At 45.7% G+C, this 23080-nt stretch overlaps 1 protein-coding gene across 3 annotated transcripts in view; it reads right to left on the bottom strand.

The window, feature by feature from the left end:
• Positions 1-2087: 2087 nt before the first annotated feature.
• The window catches only part of PSMB3 (proteasome 20S subunit beta 3), a 98882-nt gene continuing 77889 nt past the window's right edge, over positions 2088-23080 (bottom strand). For all 3 annotated transcript variants that reach the window (XM_077459424.1, XM_077459422.1, XM_077459423.1), the window contains one exon: positions 2088-2210. In XM_077459424.1, coding sequence (XP_077315550.1) covers positions 2162-2210 — 49 coding nt within the window. In that variant the 3' untranslated portion in view covers positions 2088-2161. The remainder of the gene's footprint in view (positions 2211-23080) is intronic.

Here is a 23080-nt window from a genome sequence, read left to right as displayed (position 1 = left end):
GGAGGCAGGCTGAGGGGATGTTACAGGAGGGACCGCCCCCTGGGCGGAACTGTAAAGTTCTGTTTTTTCACATGTATAACATGTTTTGCCTAGTCTTCTCCTGAAGGTGACATAACAACCCTATGGTCAAGATTAATGGAGCTGTGTCAGTCAGTGAACAAAAGAGTAAATCCATATACGTCACATCTTCGGGCCTTCCTTTATCTAGATGGCAACTCACCTCCTAGAAGGTTAATAGATTGGTTTGGCAAGAACAATTCTTCACAAATCCATGCCGATTACTGCTAATGATACCATTCTCGATACTAAAATATCAGTCAGTGGGCGATAATAATACACTGTAACCTCTGGCAACCAATCGCAATTGGAGCCAAAGAAAATGTTTGCCTAGACTCCAATCAATATTAGAGGGCCCTGCTCTCTTCTCCTTGCAGACAGGAGAAAAAAAAAATAAAAAATACCTAGATCAAGGTTTGTGCTAGGGTCAAGGCCAGTGTTTTTTGGGCAGGACTTATTTATTTTTTAAATTAGTGTCAGTCAGTGTCCATGTGTTTTTAGGCAGGATAAAGTAAAAAGCAAACTGTGCACTATTGTTTCTGGCCTGTACTACAGGTACAAACAACTAACATACATATGGTATTGCTGTGATCGTCCGGAGCAGGAGAATTTATTTTGGGTTGGTCTTTGATGGAAGGTTATGTTAGTAACAAGAAAAAAAAAAAAAAAAAAAAAAAAAAAAAAAAAGTAGTTATATTTTCAGTTTTACGAACACGTCAAAGTTGCAAAATTGTGCTTGGGCACTAACATTTGTTTTACCCTTAAGCACAATGGGGTTAAGTTTTTGCTCAGAATATTACACTGTTTATTCCCATTTTTTTTTGGGACACATTCTCTAGAAGAACAGACACTTGGACATTGCGTTGTTTGACCTGTATATAATTAAAAGCCATGTGCTCTGGTGAGAATTTAAGCATTATAATAGAGGAAGATATAAGGAAACACAATAAATTGTGTTATGGACATGGTCATTTAAAGGGTAACTAAAGGTTTTTTTTTTTTTTTTTTTCCAACAGGTCATACTTCCCTCCCCTGGTCCTCTTCTGGGGCCCCTCAGTGGCATCCCAGCTCCTCCCATTCTCGAGTGCCCCGGTGGAGACCCGATCTACCTCAGACACTCGTGCAGACGAGCTCCTGTGTCCTGCTGTGTCTAATTGACAAATGCCCCCGCGTCATTGGATTTGATTGACAGCAGGGGGAGCCAATTGTTGCGCTTCTATCAATCTCATCAGGACCCAAGACATCAAGGTAAAAAACCTTGAGTGTTTACAACCCCTTTCAAGCACTGGTATTCTTTCTGGTATAATGGAATTTCCAGCTGCTAAGGGACTGTATGTTTTTCCATGAGTGCAGAAAAAAAAAAAACTCTTTCAGCGGATGACCATGCTGAAAACGAAGAAAATAAATAAATAAATAAATCAACCAGGAAGGTAGTTTATGATGCTGATCTTCAGTGGTTAAATATATAGAATGTGAAAATGCACACATTTGGAAGAAAGGTACCAATTTTATTTTTTCCTTCAGACGCTTTAAAAAGAGAGATAAATGGTAGCCAAGGCTCTGGACACAGCATCTTTGATCTCTCTAGCCTCAGCAAGATTTCAAGCAAAGTCATGCTGTAGCAGATTGTTGGGCACAGCTGCCACTTAGTCTGATTCATACTTTAAGGCCCCTTTGACTAGAAAAAAAATAAAAATAAAAAATTCTATTTTGTTATATATAGTATTGGGATGCCTGCCTTTACATGCACAAACTTTGATTGCATCCTAGTCTTAGTCCATAGGCTTTAATATTGAGTTGGCCCACCCTTTGCTTTTATAACAGATTCAACTCTTCTGGGAAGGCTGTCCACAAGGTTAAAGAGTGTCTATGGGAATGTTTGACCATTCTTCCAGAAGCGTATTTGTGAGGTCAGGCACTGATGTGGGTGAGAAGGCCTAGTTTGCAGTCTCCACTCTAATTTATCCCAATATTTTTTGGACGTGTGGTTTAAAAAAAAAAAAAAAAAACACACACCACACACAAAAACAAAAGATCCACCAAAACACGATTTTATTAAGAAAAAAAAAAAAAAAATGGTTATAGTGTTCGGTTTCAGGAAAAGTTAATCCATGCGTGCCTTCAGTGTCCGTGTGGTAACCTTATCTTTTTCTCTGTAAAGATAGAAGTTCAAATTTTAGTCTACAAATTGGGTTTCACAAAAGTTTGTATATAGGAGAATCTAACAATCATTTCACAGAATCGTACCCTTTTATTGTCTTTCATTTAGGACTTAAAGATATTTTCCAGAAAAAGTGAAAAACATACATATTACACACATACACAGTATCTCACAAAAGTGAGTATACCCCTCACATTTGTGTTTTATTATATCTTTTCACGCAACACTAAAGAAATTACACTTTGCTACAAAGTAGTGAGTGTACAGCTTGTATAACAGTGTAAAGTTGCTGTCCACTCAAATTAACTCAAACAGCCATTAAGGTCTAAACCGCTGGCAACAAAAGTGAATACACTCCCAAGTGAAGATGTCCAAATTGGGCCAAAATTAGCCATCTTCCCTCCCTGACGTCAGTGTTACAAGGTGTCAGGTGTTAATGGGGAGCAGGTGTGTTAAATTTGGTGTTCTCTCTCTCTCTCCCATACTGGTCACTGGAAGTTGAACATGACAAAATAACTCGGAGGATCTGAAAAAAAAAAAAATAGAATTTTTTTTATAACCGCTTACCTGTAAAATCCTTTTCTTGGAGTAAATCATAGGACACAGAACCTTAACCACTTGCCGCCTGCCCTATTACAAAAAGACGGTGGCAAAGTGGTTTGATAATCCTGACCGGACGTCATATGATGTCCTCAGGATTATGACGCGGCGATCGTTGTTGCGGGGTGTCAGTCTGACACCCGGCAACTACGATCTCGGTAAAGAGTCTCCGACGGAGACTCTTTACCACGTGATCAGCCCGTGTCCAATCACGGCTGATCACAGTGTAAATGGGAAGAGCCGGTGATCGGCTTTTCCTCACTCGCGTCTGTCAGACGCGAGTAGAGGAGAGCCGATCGGCTGCTCCTCTGACAGGGGGGGTCTGTGCTGATCGATTATCAGCACAGCCCCCCCGAGGATGCCCACACTGGACCACCAGGGACGCCACCAGACCACCAGGGAAAAGGTAATCCTCCCTAGACCACCAGGGATGCCAATGGTCAGCACAATGGATGCCAATCAGTGCCCATAATGGATGCCAATCAGTGCCCACAATGGGCATCACTGATTGGCATGCATTATTGTTTGGCACTGATTGGCATCCATTAGTACAGTATAACACCAATGCCGCCTATGAGTGCCCACCTGTGCCGCCTATGAGTGCCCACCTGTGCCGCCTATCAGTGCCCACCCGTGCCGCCTATCCGTGCCGCCTATCAGTGCCCACCCGTGCCGCCTATCCGTGCCGCCTATCCGTGCCCACCCGTGCCGCCTATCCGTGCCCACCCGTGCCGCCTATCCGTGCCCATCTGTGCCGCCTATCCGTGCCCATCTGTGCCGCCTATCCGTGCCCATCTGTGCCACCCATCCATGCCCATCTGTGCCAGCTATCAATGTCGCCCATCAGTGCCACTTCATTGGTGCCCATCAGTGCCGCCTTATCAGTGCCCATCAGTGTAGCCCCATCAGTGCCCATCAGTGAAGGAGAAAACGTACTTATTTACAAAGTTTTGAAACAAACAAAAAAAAAAACATTTTTTTTTTTTTAAATTTTCGGTATTTTTTTTTTTATTTGTAGCGCAAAAAATAAAAACCGTAGAGGTGATCAAATACCACCAAAAGAAAGCTCTATTTGTGGGAAAAAAATGATAAAACCGCACAATTGTCATTCAAAGTGCGACAGCGCTGAAAGCCCAAAATTGGTCTGGGCAGGAAGGTGTTTAAGTGCCCTATATTGAAGTGGTTAAGTATTTATTTAGTGGGTTATAGCTACCTTCAGGTGTTGGCACTGACACACCCAATACAGGAAGTTGACTCCCCTATATAACCCCTCCTCCTTCCAGGAGTACCTCAGTTTTTGTTGCCAAGCAATATACTTAAACCCCATAAAAAGTAGCAGGGCGGGAACCTCTGTGTTCTATGATGTACACCAAGAAAAGGATTTTACAGGTAAGTCGTTAAAGAAAATAGGATTTTTATATTGTACATCATAGGACACAGAGCTTTAAGTATTTACTTAGTGGGAAGTCCCAAAGCAATGCTACTTGAGGGGAGGGAGAAAACCCGTAGGGCACCCCCAGACCTTGAGGACTTATACTGCTGCCTGCAGCCCACTGCGCCCAACGGCAATATCCTCATTCCTTCTTACATCCACTTGGTAAAATTTTGTGAATGTATGGGCCGAAGACCAAGTTGCAGCCTTGCAGATCTGAGCAAAGGAGGCCGGGCGACGCACTGCCCAAGAAGCACTAACCTCTCTGGTAGAGTGCACCTCAACTTGATAGGGGGAATCTTACCCCTTAAAGCATAAGCTTGAATTATAACTTGCCAAATTCACTTGGCAATAGTGGATTTTGACACTGCCTGTCCTTGTTTGTTAGGATCCTGAGGCAGACTAACTAAGGCAGTCTTCCGAATCTGAGCAGTTTTCTTTAACTAGATTTTCACTGCTCTCACTACATTAAGACAGACAATGTAGTGATTTTTCTTCCCTGGAACATGGTTTTGGGAAAAACGACAGCAGTATAATATCTTCACTGGAACCACTTTTGGCAAAAAGCCTGGGACGAGGGAGTAACGCCACTCTGCCCTCATGAATAATCAAATATGGCCCTTTACAAGAAAGAGCAGTCAATTCTGAAACCCTCCTTGCTGAGGATATGGCAACCAAAAATATCAGCTTCCTTGTCAGGACTGAGGGAACATGCTGTAATGGTTCAAATTGCGGTTTTTGTAACACTGACAAACTTGCATAAAACCCCAGACTAAAGAATGCGTAGCAAGCGGTCTTTGAAATAAAACCAATAAGGCTGAGACTTGGCCCTTAATAGTACTATTAAGGGCAAACTTCATCTCTACGCCCAATTGTAGAAAGGCAAGGATTCTGCCTATAATACATCTCCGAGGGTGCCAACCCTTGGATTCACACCAGGAAACGTAAGCTTTCTAAATTAATATACAGCTCTGGAAACTGGTTTCCTTGCATTGATTAAAGTTGAGATAAGACCTGGAAAGCCCACGTTTCTTTAGAATGTATAGTCAAGCTGTTAAATTTAGCGTTGGTAAAGTAGGATGGAATATCAACCCCTGCGATATATGATTACCCCTTGAGTCAATAAATCGGTCTAGTGCTTGAAACCGGGATTGTCTTTTCCCTGGATCCTTGGGAACGTTTGATCTCAGAAAGTGAGATTGTGGAAACTCCAGAAACTCTAGTTTGTAGCCTAGAGTCACCGTGGAGAGAGCCCATCTGTCCTGCGTTTCCCTCTGCCAGACTTCTGCGAAATGCAGAAGTCTTCCACCCACCTTGAAGAGGTCTTAGTATTCTGCTTTGTAGTCTTGCGGCTCCAGGTTTTCTTTTGAGCCTGGGCCTGACCCTGCAATTTTCCTCTGGAATCTGACAGTGGAAGCAGTCGCCACTGCCTAGCGGCTGATGTGCTTGGCGCAGGAGAGAAAGTCCATTTAAATGAAGGCCCTTTATACTTTTTGACTGGCAAGAGCACTTTTCCCACTGGAATGTGTCTGGATGTATTTATCCAAATCGTCGCTCCCCATGAAATGGGAAACTAAACTGTAGGTTGACAGGTTGCTTTGGCAGACCAACCCTTTAGCCAAAGGGTCCTTTGCATGTGTACTAGCACAAGTGCAAGGCGAGACACCTGGTGAATAGAATCCTTTATAGCATCTATGGAAAAACATGCTTTTTGTAAATCGGCCAACTCACTGGCCTGTTGTGCAGGGAGCTCGTTAAGGGCCTCTGTGAACTGGTCTTTTTAAGGACTGACAGATACCTATAGCTGCAATTGCAGGCTGAGCAACAGTACCTGCTAAAGAACAAGAGGATTTTAACAGGAATTCCAAATTTGTTGGATCCTCTAGCATTTGCGCATGGTCCACTGGACAAGTTTTTTTAGTCACACTGGAAATCACAGCTTCTACTGCTGTAACTTTCCATTTTTTAGTGAATTTTTCCTCCGTAGGATAGAGAACTGAGAATCTCTTTGGAGGGAGAAAATGCTTATCCGGATGATCCCATTCGGTATAAATAAGCTTCTCTAGTAATGTGTGGACTGGACACGCACGCACTGGTTGTGAAGGCTTCAAGGAACCCAAAGAAGAAACCAGACTTTCAGCTGACTGTTTGGGGGTAGCATGAAAGTGGAGCAAACCATGTCTGTAAGGATTTGTACCTCAGATTGTGAAGCTGAAACTTCAACAGTTTCTGCCACAGATGAGTAATCTGTTTGTTTTTCCCCCCATCGTTTGAGGGCAATACCTCATCCTGTCCCCACTGTTCCCCTGGAAAGGGGTTTGGAGTAGGAGAGAGGGATCTAGCACGCTTTTTATACCCTTTAATGGAGGATAAGATTAGCAGCTTTAATCACTCTGCAGGGTGGAGGAAAATGCATCTTCAGTCACGTATACAAGGGCTGAAGTGTGAGAAGCAGTTGCACCAATTGCTTCCAATGACTCACCCTGGCTTGTATCTCCAAAGAGGATGACAATGTGGAGGCATGTCTGGAGTTCCCAGCGCCTGGGGGGTGGTTTTGGTGCCTTAGTAGTAAGCCTTGAAGTCATAGTGCAAAGTAGAGGTCGACCGATATTTGCAATTTTTTAATTAATCGGCATCGGCCGATTGAGCTGATCAAAAGGCCGATTTAGAACAGCGGGACTTGGAAATGACTTCTGTAATAGAAGTCAGTGTAAGTTGCCTGAGTCGTCATAGAAACGTCTTTCTTCCTCTCCGGGCAGCCTGCCAAGAAAAGAGCAGAAAGATACAATGTTTAGGCTCCATGCACACTGAAGCTCAAAAAAGCTTTTTCTGGACGCCAGATTGCTGGCAGAAAACGCTGGTTGAAAAACCTGCTTTTAACAGAGTTTTATACTAGCGTTTATGAGCGTTTTACAGCGTTAGTGTTAATGGGCGTTTTTTATAAAAATACACAGAGGACACTCCAAAAATCCCACAATGCATTGAAAAATAGAATGCCGAACACTAATTAACGCATGTTTATGAGCATTTAATAGCGTTTATCAGCGTTTGCCGTTTTTTGGCGGTAAAAAAACGGCACTTTGAACGCGAATTTCTGGCGTTCAGAAAAAAGCCCATAAACTCCACTGCTCATTAAAGCTAAAAAAAAACGTCCATGTGTGCATGGACACATAGGCTAACAGAGTGGAGTTTATGGGCTTTTAAAAAAAACGCCCAAACTCCAATAAACTGCAGTTTATGAGCTCCAGTGTGCATGGAGCCTTACACTTGAATAAATGAACTCATCTCAGTGTGTAGAGTTCTCAGTTTAACCATATAAAGACTAAATCTTTTCTGACACTTGTTGCTTACAAGTAAAAGTCCTGTATTTTCTGCCAGAAAATCACTTAGACCCCCCAAAAAGTATATATATTTTTTTAGCAGAGATCCTAGGGAATAAAATAGCGGTTGTTGCAACATTTTATGTCACACTGCATTTGCGCAGAGGTCTTTCAAATGCATTTTTTGGGGGGAAAAAAAACAAAAAACACACTAAAACAGTATAGTCCATTTTTTTTTTCGTCCAAACATTTTGAGTACTTGTTTTTATTTTATAGGCTGCTTGCACACTGGAGCGGGCAGACGTTGATGGTAAAATGTTGCTAGTTTTAGCAGTGCTTTACCATCATTTTAGCGGTGCTATTCGGCTGCTAGTGGGGCGCATATAACCCAGCTAGCGGCCGAAGAAGAGGTTAAATGCGCCCGTGAAGCACCGCTGCCAAATCGCATTGCATGCGCTTGGGCAGTGGTGCCCATTGATATTAATGGGCAGGAGTGGTGGAGAAGCGGTATACACCACTCCAAACGTGCTGCTTGCATCGCCTCAGTGTGAAAGCACTCTGTCTTTCACACAGACTGCAGGGGAGCCGTTTTGCAGGCACTTTACAGGCGCTATTTTTTAGCCCAAAAGCGCCTAAAAAAAAAAAAACGCCCCAGTGGGAAAGGGTTTTATGAGATGAAGGGGGATAAAAAAATATAAAAAAATCGGCCTAACATATCGGCCCAAAAAAAAAAATCAGCATCATATAACGGCCATCGGCCGCCATGATTTCTAAATATCGGCATCGGCCAGAGAAAAACCCAAATCGGTCGACCTCTAGTGCAAAGTAAAAAAAATAAAAAAAAAGCAAAAAAGGTACTCCAAGAACCGTTCTATTTATTTGAATAGTAGGAAAAACAGTGGTAGCATAGAATGATCTAATACTAAACAAAGTTTTCATGTACTGCAAATGCCTGTGTATACCCCTCACATGCACCAGCGCTTCTGTGTCCTGTGGCAGCCTTGCTTCAGCTGCTCTGATAGACACTGTTTCCCAGAGTATCAGCTTTAAGCTTTTTCCAAGTGTGAGCCCGATTGTCTATGCGCCGTATTGCTGTATTAGCACAGATTTAAACAGGGCTTATACACTATTACTCCCTCTAGAGGAGTTTTTAAGGCATTTTACAATATAATTGAAAAAAAAAAAAAAGTCATAGGTGGACTTTGCAGTTCCTGTGCTTTCCTCTTACCTTTTCCTCGCTGTAGGATACTGTTGTAAACAGACAGAACCAAACTTCACCCATCACGACAGGCAGCGTGGTTAAACCTTCAAAGACTGGGGCCCTTTTATTAGGGGTTCCACTCCTTTGGACCATGTATAGCAGCCCTCATGACAGCTTTAGGTAATGTAGCAAGACCAAAGAGTTCCTAGGGTCTAGCCCTCAGGAGCGTTACACTCGTGCCAACACCTTTAGACACTGGCGAAAAAACTAAAGGTAGTCCTGGAAGGAGGAGGGGTTATATAGGAGAGTCAAAGGCCCAGGAAGGTCTTAAATTTGGAAACCGTAAGGCCCCTTTCACACGTGCGGACAGTATGTCCGTATTTCATCCATCTGTTTTCGGATGAAATTCTGACATGCATGCATCCCTATGGGATAGCGGGCGTCAGCGGATGAAAATCCCTTAACACCCGATATCATCCGTCCCCGCTATGGTCCGATTCTGCAGACGGAGGAAAAGCTTATTTTTTTTTATCTGTCTGCAGAGCAGATCGGAAGAACACAGACTGTCCGTGTTCATCTGATCCCCCCATAGAGAAGAGTGGAGATCTGACAGGGCGGTCCCTGCACAGTGTGCAGGGACCACCCTGTCATCCGCCGGCTCAGCGAGGATAAACTGAGCGATCCCCGCTGAGCAAGCGGATGTTCACAGGGCGGATCATCACAGATCTGTCCCATGCAAAAGGACCCTAATAGGTTTCCAATCTCTGGCAAGGGTCAACTGAGGATAAGCGCTGATGAATTGACCAGCATACAAATTGCTTTGGTTCACAATAGATATCTTCCGTGAAAAACAGCAAATAAAGAAAGGATTTTACGGTGAATACAAAAAAATCCTATTTTCTCTTATATTCACCGACCGACAGCTCCTCTCTAACTAAATGGGACATCCCCAAGCAGTGCCAAACAAGGGGTGGGCAAAAAAAGGGAACTGGTGAAACTAAACCCACACAAAACACAGCAGTATGTGGAAAAACTCCACCATATAACCGGGCATACTCAACAGGAGCGAACCCCAAGACCGCAACAGTGCGGAGGTAATGCAACAGAGCATTAACAAAAAACAGTACTGCATTTCTCGAAAACCAGGAAAAAAAAAATTGCAACTACACGGCCGCCTGCAAAACCTTGCGGCCGAAACCAGCATCAGCCAATGCACCGACGTCTACCTTGTAGAACTTGGTAAATGTATGGACAGACGACCAGGTCGCTGCCTTACACACCTGAAAGACAGACGCTTGGTGTCGGAAGGCCCAAGGCGTTCCGATTGCTCTTGTAGCGTGGGCTGTGACTGGAAAGGGGGGCACCTGCCCCTTTAAGGCGTAGGCTTGGACTACAATCTGTCTGATCCACCTGGAAATGGTGGCCAACGAGACTGCCATGCCCTTCTTAGGACCAGCCACCGAAACAAACAGTGAGTCTAACTTCCGAAAGGAAGCTGTGGCAGACAAGTACACCTTTAGAGCCCCAACCACATCTAGAGCGTGAAGGGCCACCTCCTTGGGATGCTTCGGCTTAGGACACAAGAATGGCAATACAATGTCCTCATTGATATGAAAAGCCGAAACCACCTTCGGTAGACAGGACGGTTGCGGACGCAACACCTTATCCCTGTGGATGACCAGATAAGGCGACTTGCAGGACAAGGCCGCCAGTTCCGAAACACTCCTGGCCGATGTGATGGCCACTAGAAAGACCACCTTCTGTGAAAGGGTCAGCAGAGGAATCTCCCTGATATTCTCAAATGGTGGTGATATTCAAATCTCACGGAGGTAACTGAGGATGCACCGGAGGGACTACATGTCGCACCCCCTGCACAAAAGGTACTCATTAATGAGGCCAATCAGGATTACTGGAATCCCCTCGGCTTCCACTCTGCGAAGCAGACATGGCAACAGTTTCAGCAGAGGAAAGGCTTAGATCAGCTGGTGCTGATCCCACGGAGCCACCAGCGCGCCCGATGCGTCTGCCCATGGATCTCTGGCCCTGGAAACGAAGCTCGGTACCTTCTGATTGAGACAGGAGGCCAGTAGATCCACATCCGGGGTGCCCCACCTCAGGCACAGCAGCCTGAACACCTCCGGATGCAATGCCCATTCTCCTGGGTCCAGCATCTGTCGACTCAGATAGTCCACCTACCAATTTTCCACCCCTGGAATGTAAATGGCCAACAGGGCTGGTACATGTTGCTCTGCCCACCGAAGTATGTAAGTGGCCTCCTGAGCAGTGGCTGAGCTTCTTGTTCCTCCTTGGTGATTTATGTATGCCACAGCCGTGGCGTTGTCTGACTATTCTGATCAGACGCCCTTGGAGGATCATCAACCACGTGTGGAGGGGCAACCTGATCGCTCTCAAATCGAGCAGATTGATCGGCAACTTGGATTCTTCCATTGACCAGGGGCCCTGAGCCGACTGAATCCCCCTCACTCCACCCCAGCCGGACAGACTGGCGTCCGTAGTGATCCCCGTCCATTTCAGAGGAAGGAATGATTTTCCGGACTGAATCACCGGGGACCTCGACCACCAGATCAGGGAGTCCCTGACTGGCTGGCTCACCTGGATCTGCCGATCCAGGGTCAACAGATTTGTCCCATTTTGTCAAGATCTCCTTCTGCAGGACTCTGGTGTGGAACTGGGCATAAGGTACTGTCTTGAAGGAGGCTACCAGGAGCCCCTGCACCCACATGCAAAAGCGGAGCGATGACCACTTGCGGTTCCTCAGTAGTTTGACCGCAGATCTGAGAGTCAGCAATTTGTCTGAGGGGAGAAAAAAACCTTGCTTCCCTGGAGTCCAACAGCAACCCCACCTACTCCAGACGCTGAGTTGGTACAACCACCGACTTCTTCAGGTTCAACAGCCACCCAAATGCTTGCAGGGACTGCAAGATGATCGCCACATCCTCCTCTAATACTGAGGCAGAAGAAGCTCAGGAGGAGATAGTCTAGGTAACCCACGATCGCGATCCCACGTTGTCTCAACAACGCCTATACTGGAGCCAGTACTTTGGTAAAGACTCGGGGGGGGCTGATGCCAGGCCAACAGGAAGAGCCACAAACTGGTAGTGGGCTTCCCCGACTGCCAAACGCAGAAACTTTTGATGGCGAAGGCATATGGGTATGTGCAGTTAGGCATCATGAATGTCCAAGGACGCCAGGAAGTCCCCTTGATGGAGTGCAGTGACTACTGTGCGAACTGATTAATTTCTGAACCTCTGCACTTTTACAAAGTGATTTAGGGGTTTTAGGTTTAATATTGGATGTAGCCCTTCCTTCTTGGGAACCACAGATTTGAGAAGAACCCCTGGAAGCGTTCTGATTCCGGAACCGGTACAATCACCCCCTCATTCAGCAAATCCCTCACCGCCCCTAACAGGGCCTCCTGGCGAACCAGGGACACGGGTATGCTGGAGGGAAAGAATCTTTTTGGCGGCCAAGAGAGAAACTATCTTGTAGCCTGTGGAAGTCAGTTCGCAGACCCACTGGTCCGATAACTGGGAGGTCCAACCGGGCTGCAAATTCCCAAAGACAACCCCCCACCGAGACATGGGTGGAGGCAAACCTTCATGCGGTAGCACTTTTGTTCGCAGGCTTGTTAGGCTTGCGGTTCCAGGGATGCTTCTAACCCTCCGTGGGCATCCTGTTGGGCTGAGATCGTTTTGCCGAAGCACCGGGTGGACGAAAAAGCCGCTTGTGAGCGGAAAAATAGGATTTTTAAAACAGCTTGCCCGTAAAATCCTTTTCTTGGAGTACATCATAGGACACAGTCTCAATTACTTGGTGGGTTATAGGCCTACCTTCAGGTGTTGACACTGGTATAACCAATACAGGAAGCTGACTCCCCTATATAACCCCCTCCTCCTTCCAGGAGCACTCCGTTTTTGTAGCCAAGCAATATATATATAATATACTCTCACCCCATAAAACAGAGGGGCGGGAGCTCTGTGTCCTAGGATGTACTCCAAGAAAAGGATTTTACAGGTAAGCCATTTTAAAAATCCTATTTTCTTTATCGTACATCATAGGACACAGTTTCAAGTAATTACTTGGTGGGATGTCCCATATCAATGCTACTTGAGGGGAGGGAGACCCAACCCGTAGGCTAACCCCCAGACCTGAGGACTTATACTGCTGCCTGCAGCACACTGCGCCCGAAGGCGATATCCTCATTCCATCTTACATGCACTTGATAACATTTTGCAAATGTATGTGCTGAAGGCCAAGTCGCGGCCTTGCAGATTTGAGACCTGGAGGCCTGGTGACGCACTGCCCAAGAAGCACCAACCGCTCTGGTAGAGCGCGCCTTAACTTGAAAAGGGGGAATCTTTCCCTTTAAATCATAAGTTTGAATTATAACTTGCCAAATGCACTTAGCGACAGTGGATTTTGACGCTGCCTGTCCCTTCTTAGGACCCTTTGGCAGAAGAAATAAGACATCAGTCTTACAAATCGGAGCAGTTTTCTTAACCACTTCAAACACAGGGCACTTTTGCCCCCTTCCTTCCCAGCCCAATTTTCAGCTTTCATCGCTCTAGCGCTTTCAGTGACAATTGCGCGGTCATGCTACACTGTACCCCAATTCGTTTTTTATTTTTTGCGGTATAAGCGCAAAAAAAGCGGATATTTGGAAAAAAAAAATATTTTCTTTTTTTCTATTTTAAAAGAAATCCAATAAAATCTAATTTTGTCATAAATTTAAGCCAAAATGTATTCTGTTACATGTTTTTTGTAAAAAAAAATCCGTTAAGTCTATAATAATTGGTTTGTGTGATCACGGACATATGTACGCAAATGATCATGTACATATGTGTGCAGGTGATCATTGGGACATGTGATTTTAGTGGGACATATGTGGGGGACATGTTTTTATTAGGGACGTGTTTTTATTATTTGGGGACATGTATGTTTTGGGGACATGTGTGGGGACATTGTGTTTATACTGTGTGGTGTGATGTGTTTACACTAGACTGATGATCAGTGAGTAAAAAGCGATCATCCGCCGGCTGCAGCGATCTGCTCTCCTCAGCAATTACTTCTGTGTGAGGAGAGGAGGAGCCGATTGCCTAGCAACCGGCTGTTTGTTTACATCACATGACGGCCGTGATTGGACACGGCCATCATGTGATCAGGAGGGCCAATCACAGAGCCCTCCTGCCGATCTGAGATGCGCCGTGTCCGGGTGACACGAGCACATTGGGATTGCGCCGCTGCGCGGGCACGTGCGCGTGATCCTGCTCCTTCTGAAGGACGTTCCTGAACGTCCTATCAGGAGTAGACTGCTCCCACCCGGCCGTATATGTGCATTGGCCGGGTGGGAAGTGGTTAAATACATTTTCACTGCTCTCACTACATCAAGACAATGTAGTGACCTTTCTTCCCTGGAACAAGGTCTTGGGAAAAAAACCCTGGCAGGACAATATCTTCATTCAGATGAAAGCCTGAAACCACTTTTGGCAAAAACCTGGACGAGGGCGCAACACCACTCTGTCCTCATGAATAATCAAATATGACTCCTTACAAGAAAGAGCAGCCAATTCTGAAATCCTCCTTGCTGAGGATATAGCAAACGAAAATATCAGCTTCCTAGTCAGAAAGACTAAGGGAACATGCTGCAACAGTTCGAATGGCTGTTTTTGTAACACTGACAAAACTAAATTAAAGTCCCAAGGGCTTAAGAGTGATTTAACTGGCGGATTAATCTGCAGCACTCCTTGCATGAAACTCTGGACTAAAGAATGCATAGCAAGCAGTCTTTGAAATAAAAACTGATAAGGCTGAGACTTGGCCCTTAATAGTACGTGGCCAGATACGTACACCTTCAGCACAAACGGCGTGTCAGCCGAGTGGATGTTCCGAACGCTTTTAATACAATACGTGTTTTTTTCGTACTAAATGTGAGTATTTTTAAGGTTGTTTCAAATAAACTGAGTTTCAAAACATACTACACCATGGGCAGTCCTCTTTTCTATCACATGTAAAGGAGGTACAACATCCCCACGGAAGAACGAAGGATCTCCCCAGCAGCATAGCAGAGACAGCCCAAGAAGCGACACAGTGGCTTATACTGTGGAGGCTGATCCACCCCGGACGGGGTCATATCTCTGGTGAGAGCAAAATCCATAAACGTTCACTGCAAACGTTCACTGCGAACGAATATCGAAGTCACTTTCTTCACTTACCTTTTTCACCACCAAATATTCGTTTCATGTTTAAATATTAATTTTAAACTTTATTCAATTGGACTTTCACATTAGACTTGTCACCGCAAGATTTTTTTACTTTTTACTTTCTGGACTAAATTTTTTAATCTTTTATTTTTTATTTCTTATCTGTATATAATTTTCTATTTTTTATATTGTGGTATTTTTGGCATGTTTTGAGATTTGACACAGTGTGTTTACACCCACCACCCCATCAGTATTCACGTTTATATAGTTTTGATTGTTCCCCTTGTGTCCATTCATTTGGTTGTGCTACAATCACAGTCACAAGCAACTTTAGTAGTTTTCACTATTGAGTATTGATTGATTCATGATAGTTTTACTATTTATTTATTTATTCACCTTTACCTAATTTGAGTGGACCGTACAGTTTTATTGCATTTACTGACCAGCAGGCTGGAAAATTTATATTCACTTTGCATTCACTATTTAATAAGGATTAACCCCCAGCACTTTATTATTTATTGATTTTACTATTGATTTTACTATACAGTCCATTAAGGTTTCTCGCTGGTTTTAAAAAATACTAGCCAGCAAGCTGGAAAATTTGTACAATTTTATTTTATATTATATATTATATTTTATATTTTTTAGTGAGTTTAATAAGGTATAGCGCCACATCTATTCTCCTTCTTTCACCTAGTGTTGAATCTGAATGCTAGAAGGTCTACGTCCAGAGTCCCCCATCTTTGGCAAACAGCCTGAAACACCTTGGGGGTGAAGAGACCATTCTCTTCTGTCCAAGTTAGAATCTGGTTCACCTCTCTGAGCTGAGAGACTCTTGGTGACCCCTTGTGATTGATATATGCCACAGCTGTGGCATTGTCGGACTGGATCCTGGCAGGACAATTCTTTAACCTGGAAGTCCAGGTTTCTAGAGCCAGATACATTGCCGGAATCTCTAGGATGTCGATGGGCAAGGCTCCTACTCACCAGCCTGAAAGGCTGGCATCTGTCGTTACTACCTTCCAGATAATTGATCTGAAGGACTTTCCCTTCGGCAGGTTCCAAGATAGTAACCACCAACTGAGGCTTTGGAACACTCATGGGGACAGCCACATTGGCTAGTCCAAAGCTTGAATCGTTTTGTTCCAAGCAGACAGAATACCGCTTTCAGTTTCGAATGGAATTGAGCATAGGGAACTGCTTCGAATGAAGCTACCATCTTCCCTAACAACCTCATGCAAAGGCGAATTGAAGGATTTCTCTTCAACCTGATCATCTTCACCATCTCCTGTATGGAGCTGATCCTTGCGGGAGGCAAGAACACCCCTTTTCTGGGATGCGTCTATGATCAGGCCCAGATACTCCAGCCTTCTTAGTGGCTTTAAGGAGGATTTCTTTAGGTTGAGAATCCAACCCAAACCTTCCAAGTAACTGCTTGTGATGGCTACAGCTTGCTTCAAGCAAGCCACTGACTGGTCTATTAACAATAGATCGTCCAAGTAAGCCAAGACAGTTATGCCCTGTGCCCTTAACCTGACTAGAGGTGGGGCTAATACCTTAGTGAATACCCGAGGTGCTGTAGCAAGCCCGAAGGGCAAGGCTATTAACTGAAAATGCTTCTGTTCTACTTTGAACCGCAGAAACCTCTGGTGAGGAGGAAATATGGACAAGCGGCTATGCATCTCTGATATCAATGGACGCAAGAAGAAGTTTTTCTCCTTGCAGGATGGAAACGGCTGACTTGATTGACTCCATGCAAATGGAGCGGATTTTCAGGAACCCATTTAGATTACGTAGATCTAGACTTGGTCCAATATCCCCATTTGGCTTTGGCATTGTAATTAGTTTTGAGTAAAACCTCAAACCTTGCTCTTGTTTGGGATTCTGTCTGATCACCCCTTGAGCCAATAATCGGTCTAATGCTTGCAACAGGGATTGCCTTTTCTCTGGATCCTTGGGAACGTTTGATCTAAGAAAACGAGATGGTGGAAACTCTCAAAGCTCTAGCTTGTATCCTAGAGACACTGTGGAGAGAGTCCATTTGTCCTGAATCTCCCTTTGCCAGACTTCTGAGTACATCAGAAGTCCCCCCCCCCCCCCCCACCACCTTGGTGAGGGGAGATGCCTCTTCATAAGGAGGTCTTGAATTCTGCTTTGCAGACTTGTAGCCCCAGGTCTTCCTTTATGCCTGGTCTGATGGCAGAGGCTGAACAGTTTAAATGAAAGATGCTTATATTTTCTTTTGACTGGCAAAAGAGTACTATTTACTACAAATTGTTTGAATGTATTTATCCAAAACTATCGTCAAATAATCGTTCTCCCTTAAAGGGGAAACTAGTTAGAAGGTTCTTACAAGGCGTCTCAGCTGACCAACCCTTTAACTAAAGGGTCCTTCGCATATGTACAAATACAAATGCAAGGCGTGATGCCTGGTGAATAGATTCCTTTATAGCGTCTACAGCAATGCATAATGCTTTAGGTAGCTCAGCCAGTTCCTGTGCTTGTTGTGCAGGGAGCTTATCTGAGAGCATCTGTGAACTGGTCCTTTAAGGACTGACAGATGCCTATAGCTGCAATTGCAGGCTGAGCAACAGTACCTGCTAAGAAAAAAGTTATTTTAACAGACCTTCCAACTTCTTATCTGTTGGACCTTTAAGCATTGTCCACTGGGTAAAAAACAAAAAAAAAAAAACATTTTTTTTCTTCACATTGGAAATCACAGCGTCAACTGCTGGAACTCTCCATCTTTTAGTGAATTTTTCTTCCATAGGATAGAGCTTTGCGAGTCTCTTTGGAAGGGAAAAAATGCTTATCTGGATGATCCCATTCGGTATAAATAAGCTTTTTTAGTAATGCGTGGACGGAAAACGCATGCAAAGGCTGTAAAGGCTTCAAAGAACCCAAAGAAGAGACCGGCCCTTCAGCCAACTCTGTTAGGGGTAGCATGCAAGTAGAGCGAACTATCTTTGTGAGCCTCTGTACTTCAGATTGTGAAGTAGGGATCCTTGGGAACTACAAGTATTGTTTCCTCCGCAGAGAAATAATCACGTCTTTCCTCCCGATCATCTGAGGGCAATACCCCATCCTGTCCCCATAATTCTCTTGGACCCTCCACTGACTGTAAAGAGTCTAAGGTGGGGGATCTAGGAAGCTTCCTATACACTCGATGGAGGATGCAATTAAAGCTGCTAATCTAACTTCTAAGCCTTGCATCTTCAGTCACCTCTACAGGGGCTGAAGTTTGTGAAGCAGTTGCACTACCGCTAGCTTCCAATGACTGATCCTGGCTTGCCATGTCTGATCTCTCCGAAGAGGAAGAGAGTATGGAGGCATAACTGGGAGTGCCTGGGGGGGGGGGGGGGGGTGACACCTTAGGTACCTTTACGGTAGGTCTGGAAGACATAGTGCAAAGCACAAGCAGAGGTACACACTGGAAATGCCTGTTTACACCCTTACGTGCCCAGCGCTCTGGTGTCTTAGTGTGACAGACTGCCTCTCTTCAGTTAAAAAGTCTCTGAAATGAGAGTGTCTGTGATATAAAGCCTCGGGTGGAACCCGATTGGCATCCTCAGCGCTTCCCCTCAGCTATGCGGCGAGTGCTGTGTGTGCATGTTACATCCACACAGCGCCACGTGATCTGATTGTGGAGGTTTCTTTAAATCCAGCATGGATCCCTCCTGGAGCTCCGCAGAGCACATCTTCACTCGTGACCAACACCTTAGACACTGGCGACAAAACTGAGTGCTCCTGGAAGGAGGAGGGGTTATATAGGGGAGTCAACTTCCTGTATTGGTTATACCAGTGTCAACACCTGAAGGTAGGCCTATAGCCCACCAAGTAATTAGTTGAGACTCTGTGTCCTATGATGTACGATAAAGTCAAGAGGGCCCTTGCCTGCGGTATGGCTCCTTAGCCTTCCTGGCCTGTGGGAGTAGTGTACTCTTCCCACCCGTGGCATTCTTAATAATGTCATCCAACGAGGCTCCAAAGAGCCATTCGCAAAGGAAGGCTTTCTTGGATGCCTGGTCAGCAGACCAGCATTTCAGCCAAATGAGGTGCCTCAGCACCACGGCTGACACTGAGGCCCTGGATAGCAGGGGGGGGGGGGGGGGGGGAGTATCCAGCGGCACGCCACAAATGTACTTAAGGCCATGCACTAATTGGTCTGCTAGCTCTACGCAGAGCAGGGAGGCGTTCTGCTCTCCAAATTCGCAGTGCAAAAGTTTTGCCCACTCAGTCAGTGTCTGCGACACCAGTGCGGATGCCCACAGGTCGCACGGCCGACCCCACAACCATAAACAGGGAACGAGCCACTGCCTAGCCCTTCCTGTCCGTGGGATCCTTGAATGCAGGAGTCCCCTCAACCGGAATCGTGGTTACTTTATTTAGACCTAGACACTCTTACCTCTTACGTGCACCTTTCCTGCCACCTCTATCTTTGCAACATAGGAGTCAAGGACCGCCGTCAGGGTGTCCATGCGCACAGCGCTAACTGCAGGTGACCCGGGTGCTATAGCCTGGATTTCTGAAGCCATGCTGACCCTAGCCTGTCTGCCACCTGCAAAAGGGACTTAGGACAGTGACGGTCCCTCCCGCCGCCGCTAGACTCACCACCCTGGGGCGTTCTGTAATAGCCACAGCAGTGCCTGTAGTCCCTAAGAGGTTCCCAGTTGGAGAGGAGAAAACTGTCAGCAGCAGCTCCAACCAGCGGTGCAACGATCTGCAGAGCAGCTTCAGCGTTCAGCAAAGAGCCATCCAGCGTCCTGCACACACAGTGGAAACAGGAAGCAGCAAGTGACAGCACATGTAATGCTGCCACAAGAAGACAGCAGTGAAAAAAGCACTCATGCTTTAAGAAAATGTCCGCCAATGTACTCAATAGGAATCCTAAGGAAAATGGCTGCTGAAGCTCACCAGGGGGATTTATAGCTTTCCCAAATCCAAGATGGAACGGCGCCATGCGGTGACAGAGCAAAAAATAAAGACGTGCTGCCTGCTAACAGTCTGAACAACCTCCATAAACTTGTTTTTGGGACCCCCAGACCTGGACCAGGACTAACACCAGCTGCACAGAGCCCCCACAGGTGAGAAACAGCGACCCCCCCCCCCCCCCACACCGCCCGCATCACATGCGGACACCCCCCTCAGAGGGGGGAAGGAGGGGTGATAGAGACTTGGGAGAGAAGATAGGGAGGTGAGGTGGCCCCCGAATCGACCCCCAAGGGAATGCCCAGCTGCTCACCCCACCAAAGCAGGGAGAGCCGTACTTGCCAGTCCTGAAGAGCTGGGAGACATTCCATCACAGACCCACTCCTGCGCAGTTACAGGGTGGCTGGCCCGGTATACTGTGATCCAGACATCAGTAGCCCGGTCATATGTATACCCCGGAGCATTGAAGCTCACCGACCACCTCTGGAGCTGAGGCATGTCGTGCCTGCTGAGCCTTAGCTGTGGCCTGCTCACGATCGATGGCTAGACTGGGGAGACTACAAAGATATCATTAACCAGCCTGTCACCCAGCCGGCAGTTTATAGAAGATCTCAGGATCTTTCATCTTGCGCAAAAAGCAGCAAAAATATGGACAGAGAGGCCCGCAGGGTTTCCTAGGTCATTCTCCTTGCTAGGCAAAATAAAAAAACTGAAGCTGCTGGGAGCAGGAGGAGGGTTGATAGCACAGGGCCCGCCCCCCTGGGGCAGGATTAAAGCTCTGTGTATTGTGTAACAATTTTGCCTAGTTTCTCCTAATGGCAGGCTATACAACCCATTTAGTTACAGAGGAGCTGTGTTGGTCGGTGAATATAAGAGAAATCAACTGTTTCCACCTGAATTCCGGGTTGGCCTGCGAATGCAAATGCAGCAGGAAGGGCACTATGGGATCGACGGGCCTGTGTTTGTCTTCTTGGTGGCTGCGGGACACTAGTTTTGCTAGCCACCTCACCAGCTTGAACTGCACTTATGGGACTCACCACCTCATCAAGTGTTACTGCAGTGCTGGATGTATAACCAGGATGTACTAGGCCGCTGGTGCTTGTCAGTTCACCAGAAGGATGAGCGGCACTAGTATTGGCTCTTTGCTCCATATGAGAGCCCTGCAGTTCTTGTACCTCAACAGCAGAACGGGGTCGGGTACGCCCGACCTTGGCAGGGACCACTTTTCCGCCTTCAGAGCTATCCGTAAGGGTTCTGCTGCTGTCTACTGGTTCGTATTTTGAGTCAGAAACAGACAGATGGGCGACTTCCTCTCATCTGTCAGGCTCAAAAACCTTTAGGCCTTTTCAAGTTTGCGTTCACAGGGATCAGGCCCGACTCAAATGTGGCAGTTATGTGTTTTGTAAGTGATAGTGATGGATTGATACTGCACTTGGATGGGCTGGGTGGAGGGGCTAAACACAGGTGCTAGCAGGTATCTGGGCTGATCCCGCTAATGCTGCATTTTTGATAACCCTAAATTACTGAGGATGCTAGTATAGATCTGATTAGATCAGATATTGATCCGTTCAGACACTATACTATTAAGGGAGGTGTATGGTGTGTGCGTGGGCGTTAGCGCTACAGACACTAATCTGACGCTGTAGACCCTGACTGGTGCTAAAACCTAACTGATATCACCGCTGGGTGATTAGGGGGTGAAACCTTTATTTAGGCAATATATGGCGGGTGCCCCGACGCTATAAAATAAAATGAACTAGCTAACCAGCATCACCCATGACACGAATACGGTGATCATTGGTGACGGAGGTGGGGTTATCAAGGAGTTAAACCTTTATCGGGGGGGGGGGCCTAGACCTATCTAGGCCTACCACTAAGTACCCCAAAACTGATTGTCACAAAATGACACCAGTACAGTGATTCAAAAAAAATAAATAAAAATAATTGAACACTGAACTGGGTCAGTGTAGTGTTGGTGCAACTCAATCCGAGATGTCTTTTCTCCTCTCTGGAACGGAAAAGGAGGGGAGATTACATCACTTCTCCTGCCTGCGTTTACACTTGGGCAGGGGAGGTTTTTATTCACCAGAACAGATCACCAGGTCCAGGTCTGGAGACTGATCGGTTCTAAAGCAAATACAAGCGTTGCGGCCGACCTAGCTGATCCAACCCACCACAGTTAGGGTCTGGAAGTTATTAATCACCACAGGTGGTTTTATTTTTTGCGCTACAAATTAAAAAATTATGAAATTAAAAGTTGCGTTTGTTCTACAATTTCGCAAATAAGTAATTTTTCCTTCATAAATTTTAAAGAAAATTTATACCGCTACTTTTTTTGGTAAAAATAACCCAAATCTGTGTATATTTAGTCTGTGTAAAAGTTAGTCTACAAGCTATGGTACCAATCACTGAAAATTGATGTACGGATGTAAGGGCCTAATTTATTGAGCCCCTAACACAGGGGTAGGCAACCTCAGCGCTCCAGCTGTGAAACTACAAATCTCACCATGCCTGTCTCTAGGAGTCATGCCTGCGATTGTCAGGGTCTTGCAGTTTCAACACAGCTCAAGGGCCGAGGTTGCCTACCCCTGCCCTACCATGTCAAGACAGTACAAATAGCCCCCAAATGACCCCCGTTTTGGAAAGTAGACCATTCAAGGTATTTAGTAAGAGGCATGAAAAGTTTCTGAAGTTGCAATTTTTTTTCCACAATTCTTTGGAAAATTAAGACATTTTTTTCCACAAAAATGTCACATTAATTTCTCACACACCGCATGGGCATACTTGCAACTACACCCCAAAAACACATTCTGCTACTCGTTCAGAGTATGGCAATATAGAGAAGCACAACATTCAAAGAGCACCTTCATCCATTATCCACTTTAAAAGGAGAAGTATGGTAATGCAAAAATACTCTAATGTTTCTCTCACCTCAAAAGTTTCCAGGGGGTGGACATAGCTCCACAATCCAGCCACTCCTTCACTCCCTCTCTCTGGAGGACATGTGGGTATGCTTGGTGAAGAGGTGCACACCCAGGCTGCCATCTAGAACAAGCACATTCTACACGTGCCTCCGTTTCCATGGCAGCGTGTCCCCAGCTAAAACCTGGAAGCAGGGGCAGTGTGACAAGCAGTAGTCTCCTCACCTTTCCCTGGCTG

This window comes from Lithobates pipiens, unplaced genomic scaffold (assembly GCF_037356315.1).
Source record: "Lithobates pipiens isolate NorthernLeopardFrog02 unplaced genomic scaffold, aLitPip1_a1.2 Scaffold_28, whole genome shotgun sequence".
NCBI lineage: Eukaryota > Metazoa > Chordata > Amphibia > Anura > Ranidae > Lithobates > Lithobates pipiens.
The sequence above is the reverse complement of the archived record's forward strand: the minus strand, read 5'-3'. Positions and strand labels throughout refer to the sequence as shown.